This window comes from Papaver somniferum, chromosome 9, assembly GCF_003573695.1.
Source record: "Papaver somniferum cultivar HN1 chromosome 9, ASM357369v1, whole genome shotgun sequence".
Lineage (NCBI taxonomy): Eukaryota > Viridiplantae > Streptophyta > Magnoliopsida > Ranunculales > Papaveraceae > Papaver > Papaver somniferum.
In genome coordinates, this window is record NC_039366.1 from 3,076,255 (window position 1) to 3,084,218 (window position 7,964).

A 7,964-nucleotide genomic window follows, 5' to 3' on the forward strand; every position below is an offset into this window, starting at 1 on the left:
TGTGTTAGTATTTTATCCAACCCTTTTAGTCCATTAGAGAAATTAAATAAGCCAACACTTCATTTCCATTACAGTATTTATCCTAACTAACGAGAAGATTCAATTGGGAACCCACGTTGAATTACTCAACCAAGAGAAGGATACATTACAAACTGATGTTAAATTGCTCAGGGAAGAGAAGGATACATTGTGTCAAGATCTCAGGGAAGAGAAGGATGAGTTTATTAATTCTGCGATTATTGAAGTTAGTGAGAAGGCATTAGCTGAGAATGGAAAAGTGGTTGCCAGGGACACCCAAGAGCTTCACGAAGCCCAACAAGAACTTATCAAGGTATGCTTGCTAAAGATCTTTCTTTCCCCAAAAATTTGGATTGATCTGCTTACAAGGTTACTGCTCTTATCTATTTCTTTTTTATGTAAATGTGTGTTATTAATGCAGCGAATGCAGTCAGAAAAGGTAACCGGAAATACACTGATTGGAGTAAAGAGAATGAGAGGAAAATCAGGAGTTCAAGTGCTCTGGAATTACAGAGAGAAGAAGAGAGCCACGCTGAAAGAGGTGATTAGTTTTCAGTTAAACCGTACAGATAAGTAAAATCGACCAATTTCTACATTACCCTTATGCAAGTATTTCTTTATTCTGGCTAAGGATTTTCAGCTGGACAGTTGGAATGTGGTAATGTCTATATTTTGAGGTTTCTTGGGTACAATAGGGGAAGGATGCTAACATAACATAATTTTTTTGATGTATGATGAGAAAATGGTAGATGTGGAATGCTAGAATAGATCTGCTATGTGGCTGCTCATGATGTGAAGAAAAACTTGTAAGTATTTTGAATTTGAAAACATTGTTACTGAATCAGCTTTTTTCGGAAAATATTTCTTCCTGTCCTATATTGGGTGTGGTTTTGCAGTTGTTACCTGTAGGAAATCGGACATCTGCACTGCTTTGTTTTATTGTCCTTCAAAATCCTTGTGTCGTTTTAATTTCCTTAATTTTTGTGCACAGAATAGTGAGCGCATATGCTAGATAGTTTCAGATCTAGTTCTATTCTCGTTAATCTAGTTATACACATTGATGAATTTTGCTTGTTTAAGTTGGGTTAAGGGCAGTTTAGCAGCCTACCAAATCGTCTAAATGAAATTTTCCTTTGGCGAAACATCGAGGGTAGGAGGAAGGGAATTGGCAAAAGTAAAAGGTGTTACCGTATTTAACAATTTGCGATACATTATGGAACCTTCTTCCAGCCTCAATGTGCATTTGGATTGAGTGCAACTGAAGAGTTTTTAAAAACCAGAAGGAGCTAATGGGAAGGTGTTTTCGTGAAAGACAGGTACATGCTGTATTCTTTCAAGACGTCTTTAATCTTCCCTTTTTTTTTTTTGCCATACATGTGTCTATCACTGGATTTTCGTTAGGCGGTTTACTCCGCTCTCTCGCGTGGTAAGTTAGGGTTTCTTCTGTTTATTCGTTTTTATCTTTGAAAGATCATCTGAACTGAAACTTTGTGCAAGTTCTTGTTGCACTTGTATTTATTTGCTCATCGTAATTTTTATATTTTCTGTGGCAGCATATTTTTATGTGTTTGTTTTATGTTCTTGAACACAATGAACAGCCAGATGAAGGACTAGATGATGATATTCAGAATTGGGATCTACTCTACTAGGGCGTATGGAAGATATTGGTTCACAAATGCTAGCCCAATACAAGAATATGATGACCAAAGGCCCAGTCTTAGTTGATCCAAGGTGCCTTTCAATTTGTCATTAGGTTTCTGGTAAGCCGATATCTAAAAAACTTTACCACTTTAAAAAGAACGATTAATCGGGGGATACAGAAAGTAATTGGGGGATACGGAAAATAATTGGAGGATATTTTACTGTTCATGTCGGCATGGTTTTTCAATGCCGGCAATCAAAATCGTTACGATTTTTCCATGACGGCATGAAAACTAAAATATCCCCAAATTAATCTTTCTTTAAAAATGCCTTTGGATTTTTGTATATAAATAGTGGATGATCTGAAAACTCGTCCGCCAGTTTTCCACGGATTTATGGAAATGTTGATAATGCACTTTGAATAGATGAAATGTTATATATCCCGACAAGCCATTTTATTATTTTTTCAATTACTTATACTGAACAGAAATAAAGGTTGTTGCACAGAATTCTCCAAAATGTTAACGTCTCAACTCATCTAGCTAATATGAGATATCCTGGCAAGCCAACTAGTTTAACCCTTATATTTAAAGTCTAATCCATATAACAATTTAAAAATTAAGAGTATTTTAAGTGGATTAGGTCATCTCCGCTATTATCCACCATCTATCTTTCCAATTTCCTCGATCATCTCAATTTTTCTATCTTTCCAATTTCCTTGATCATCTCAATTTTTCAGAATTTTTGTTTGATATAACTAACAAGGAAGATGTAAAATAATTAATAATTTGAAACCACTCTTTGGTTCACTAGCCTGTTGCTACTTTTCACAATGAAATGCCACCGCAAATATATCGATTGCATTCTATAGATGAACCAACATTCGTTTAAGCATTTCTCATGCTCACGAATAAAACATTTCTTTCATATAAATTACAATTAGCTACTGTAACAAATATTTTTTCACGATTTATATGGGCTGATACCAAATCTACAAAGGGCCGATGCCAGTCCATATAGAATAAAAAAATTCCGATAACCCTGACTACGGACTGATATTAGCTTAGTAGAGCGGACGTTCCATTTCTTGAACCGTGTCTGCGGACGCGCGTGAGACGCTGACACGACACGTGTCCGACGCACCAATTTGCGTGTCCTGTGTGCGTCTGGTTTGGACGCATCGATGACGCGTGTCCGACGCATTTTTTTTTAAATTTTCATTGAGATTTCTTCCTTTATTTTTAAATTGTACGGAGGATTTGATTAGAAGTTTAGAACTTAAAAGTTAAGAACCTAAAAGTGTCTGTTTTAGTACTCCATAGTATTACGCTTTCCTTAATCAAAAATTCAAGCTCATTAGATCTGTTTGGCCTGCTGCTACCAACAAGTAAAGCGCAAACAATAAAAAGTAAATGATAAAACTATCGAAAGGTGTTGGACACATATTTGTTGCCTCGTTAAAAATCTTGACAGGGAAAACTCAAAATTCAAAAGGATAAAACCCCGACAATGGAAAAGAGCACAACGCGATGAGTCCTAAAGCAGATTCCAAAACTAAAATGACAAAGATAACCAAAATATTTCTAAATCTTCAATAACCTATGAAGCATTAGTTCTCCATCGATAACAATGAGTAGTGTGTATGGTTTGAGCATCTTTGCTCGCGATAAAACTATCAAATAGTATTCTTAAGTCGTTCTACCACAAACAAATCTGATAAAAGTGTCATGATGCCCTGTACAGAAAAGAGATCTCTTCTTAATGATGAAGATGACAGTATAGCCTTTTCCGCAATCGAAAATTTGATTGATAGGAGTTGCATCTTCGAAAAAATAAAACACTTTTCACATGAGCCTTCATTTTTCTATGCCAAGAGAAGCACAAAAGCAGGTTAAAAAGTAATAATATATATAGCTATAACCCAAAAAATACTTTATACCCAAATATGTTGCCCTTACATCATTGGCTCAATCCAAAACTAATAGACCCCATGTTTGCTCAAGAAGAAAAGTAAGGATGCCACGTCATGAGGATACTTAGGCTTAGTTTTGTGGAGGAATTAGAGGTGACGATTGTTAGAGGTGACGATTTTTTAATCACCATATGCTTAAAAAAACGATATTATACATATTCATTAATATAAAAAAACGATACATTGGAAACTATTGCCTTGCGGCTTTATACATTTTCCAAAATGAAATGCGAAGGCGAAGCCAAAGATCATTCCATTCACTTCTTTATTTAAAGTGTTAGTAAAAAACATTCTGATCTCTGTTATGTGATTACTACAGCAGTAAGAAACATTTTTATCGCTCTATGTGATATTAGCTACAATGATTAAAGTGGGTTCATTGATCTTGTAATTTTCCAATTTCCTCTATCATCTCAATTTTTAAATATTCTTTGGTTCTGAAAATGACTAGCTCGATGGTCGATGTAACCAAAGAAAATTATTAACTTGATAGCTAATCTGATACCATTTATGGCTCACTAATTAACTAATGGTTTGATAAGCCGCTCCAAAATCCAAATACAGATTGAATAAATTGAACAAACCATTTAGGCTTCGCCAGTCTTTTTCATCTCACAAATAAAATATTTGTTGGCATTCAGTTTACAAGCAGCTGAAACAAACATGAATATATCGACTACATATATCATGTATGGTTTTGCACCGTTTAACGTGAAACTAGGTAAAAATCGTAAGGTTAATAAATGTGGGGTATGTCAGGCTAACCGGGAGAACACATGACGATGCGGATGCGGACCCTACAAAATTCTCGAAAAACTAGGACGCGGACACGTATATACATATTTTATTTATATATTATTTATATATATAATCATGTATTTATATAGCTGGTATTTCGATTCTAAAAATTAAAAAATGAAACTATATGTTTATAAATTTCAAAAAAAAAGAAAATATCGTTTGTTTACACATGTCGAAGGTCAAACAATCAGTCACTATGTAACACATGGCACACCCAAAGTGCATTTTTAGAACAACACATGCTCAACTAAGGGTATAAGTGATGTCATTTCCAATTACAAAACCCTAATAAAAATCTAAATTATTAATCTAAATGTTTATCTTTTTTTATTTGGTTAATAATAGTAAAAATAAAGGAAAAAGTCTAAATGAAAATGAAAACAAAAATGCGTCAGACACGCGTCATCGGCGCGTCCAAACCAGACGCGCGCAAGATATGCAAATTGGTGCATCGGACGCGGACACGGCTCAGGAAACGGAGGGTCCGTGCAACCCAGTCCCAGAACCTGTTTTCCTCCGTTTTAAAAGTAGAGAGAGGTGCACACTTGCTTCCTTTTCTATGTCTATGAACTCTCTACCGGAACAGAAAACAGAGAATGAATCAGGGATGAGAGTTAAAGGGAAAGGCATCATGAAGTTAAGTTGTGAAAGCAGTAGTGCCATTAAAATGGAGTCTAATAAGCGAATCCGTGCAGATGATGATGATGATGATGATGAGGTAAAAAGCTTGTTAAATATTTTTTTTTTCTTTTTTTTTTGATGTTTTCAGTTTCTATTAGAATGAGTCGGTTCAGTTGTCTCTCTGTTTTCTCCAAACAGGGGATAGTAGAGGTTGATAAATAACAAAAGATGATTCATGAACTGGAAAATGAAGTAACACAAAGACAATCTATGTTAAATGATATGTCCAAAACATCTTTGGAACTTGAGTTGATAAAGATTCTCAACTTCAAAAGGTAATCTTCACTCTTTAATTGTCTTCATAAATCAAGAACCCACTTTTTTAAAATGACAAATCTGATCATCCTTTTAGCTTTGAATTATCATAGAATCTTAACTTTACTGTGTCTCTGTTTCTCTCAGGCTGAGATGGTGAAACTTCAGACAAGGGTTGATGAATTAAAAAAACAAGTGCTTGATGCAGAAAATGGAACGCAAGTGGTTGAGGTAGAGAAGCTTCGAACAAGGGTTAGTGAATTGGAGAAGCAAGCTGATGATAGAACTGTTCAAGTGAAGAGATTGGAAGAAGGTACGAAGGTGATGAAGAGCAAGTTAGCTTGTTACCTTCGTTTTTGTTGCAACAGGGACGAGAAACAAAGAAAAACAGTGGATGAGTTGAAAAAATCATTGAATGACAAAACTGAATGTGTTGAGAGTTTGGAAGAGCTTAACAAAGTCTTAACTGTTAATGAACATCGCTACAATAATGAGTTACAACGGGCTCGGAAAGTACTAATCCGAGTCAGTTTATGGTGATCCAGTGGTGCTCATTTTTGCTTCAATTATGTGGAAATTGTAGGCTTAATTTTGCTTGTGATTGTATGTGCATTGCAAATAAATCGCAGGGAATCGGAGAAATTGCGACTGATCGAAGTATGATTCGGGTGAAGAGAATGGGGGAGTTGGATTCGAAGCCGTTTGGGGATGCTCTGAAAGGCATTTGTAGCTCATCTTCTGCGGAACTGGTTACGAATCAGTCAGTCCTGCTTTGCAATTTCTGGGAACAGATGCTTAGAGACCAAGCTTGGCATCCTTTTAAGATCACCTTTGTGGATGGCAAACACAAGGTCATATATCACCTTCTATCTTGACACACCAACAATAATTTTGTACTACTACAAAAGGATCATTTACAAGTAACTGTTTCTTCCTTATGTTGTGTGCAGGAATTGATTGATGAGGAAGATAAATTGTTTAAAGTCTTGAAGAATGAATGGGGTGAGAGAGCATATTTAGCAGTTGTTAATGCACTTCTGGAGATGAACGAGTACAACCCAAGCGGTAGAAATCCAGTTCAAGAGCTTTGGAACTTCAAGGAGAATAGGAGAGCTACTGTAATGGAAGGTGTTGCGGCTCTTGTTAATCGCTTGAGAAAGTATAATAATCCAACTGGTACTATGATTACTTTCAGCAAGTGACCCTGAGAGCAACACTAGAATCCTATTAATTTTTTGTTCTTTTTGTTTACTGATGTGCTGGTCTTGCCTCTTAGAACACTGAAGCAGTGTTCCAGTATCATGCGCATCTAGGATGTAGCTGTAGAGCAAGCCGAAATGAAGTCCTTACAACTATGTAAATATTGAATGGAAGGTGTAATACAGTATTTTTTGCAACCCACTACCAGTAACCTTCCCAAGAACAAGCTTCATCTAAGGAATCGTGTGCCAATGTTGATGCTTTTATCAACAACATTCTAAAAGTGATATGATAAACGGTAGTGGATGAACAGTCGTCCTTCAAAATCAAAGTTATGACTTTATTCTTGATTGTGTTCTAGTTTTACATATGGTAGTATAAAACAAAAAGTTGGTAATTGCCGTATCCGGATACATTCTCAAATGTCTTGAAATTGAGAAGTGGCGAAATAATTTGTATTAGACATTGATTGTAGGGGTGCATGATATGGAGTTGCTTTCGAAAAAATTTAATACTACCCTAGTCCCTAATTAGATGACCTAGTTAAAATTTACTAGTAAATTTAGAAATAATTTATCTCTCAAACTATACAACGGATTTTCATAAACTTTGTATCATCGGAAAACATTTTAAAACACCTATCTAATGAATATGAATATGACTATCAAATTTTACATATTTCTTATAATAATACTAATCTATCACTCCACTTATTTATGGTATAGGTCATCTAATTAGGGACGGAAGTAGTATTACGTTAACTTCACCGAGCCATCTCCGCCTTTTGATCATGTGTTTTTTTTTCTCCCAATTTCTTCAATTTGGGTGTAAAATTCTTGAAATACTTTTGGGTGTAAAATAACTGACTAGAAAATGTAGAACCCATTAATTGCCAGCAATGGAATGCCACTGAAAATGGAGCAATTGCAATTTTTATTAGCTTCACCGAGCCATTGCCCGCCTTTGATCATGTATCATCATCTCAATTCCGCGGGTGTAAAGTAACTGGCTGGAAAATGTAGAACCATTCTGCTAATTGTAAACAATGAAATGCAACTGAAAATGGAGCAATTGCAACTGAAAATGTAGAGCTCACTGGATATTATTTTCTTCCAGAAACTAGTCTTCTAAGATTTCCCAAGATGAAATGTGGAAGTTCATTAACGTTTGAAGTGCGGTTGGACTCCTTTCTTTAAGAATGATTTTTTACCAATTTTCTCCATCATCTTATATTGTTAAATAAAATAACTTTCTTAAATAGAGAAAATTACTAATTTGATGTCCCTTTTAAGGCTCACTAACATTTGTTGCTATGTGAAGGTGAAGTCAGCATCCCATGAAGAATGGGATGTCTTGTTGAAGACATTATCAGTTCGAAGAACAAGTTGTCAAGTGT

The 7,964-nt window shown here is 35.4% G+C and overlaps 1 protein-coding gene across 1 annotated transcript; it reads left to right on the forward strand.

Moving 5' to 3' along the window:
- The first annotated feature begins 4,868 nt into the window (after positions 1-4,868).
- LOC113311171 (factor of DNA methylation 5-like) lies at positions 4,869-6,570 on the forward strand. Its single transcript, XM_026560020.1, has 4 exons — positions 4,869-5,150; positions 5,516-5,881; positions 5,998-6,219; positions 6,319-6,570. Exons 1-4 carry the CDS (start codon positions 4,869-4,871, stop codon positions 6,568-6,570), a joined length of 1,122 nt encoding a protein of 373 aa, XP_026415805.1.
- The last annotated feature ends 1,394 nt before the right edge of the window (positions 6,571-7,964 follow it).

Bases quoted from the DNA above. Each gene is read 5' to 3' on its own strand.
- LOC113311171 (XM_026560020.1), top strand. From the start codon at position 4,869: ATGCAAATTGGTGCATCGGACGCGGACACGGCTCAGGAAACGGAGGGT. The intron at 5,151-5,515 runs GTAAAAAGCTTG...TGTTTCTCTCAG, and splicing joins ATGATGATGATGATGATGAG to GCTGAGATGGTGAAACTTCA. The intron at 6,220-6,318 runs GTCATATATCAC...TGTTGTGTGCAG, and splicing joins TTGTGGATGGCAAACACAAG to GAATTGATTGATGAGGAAGA.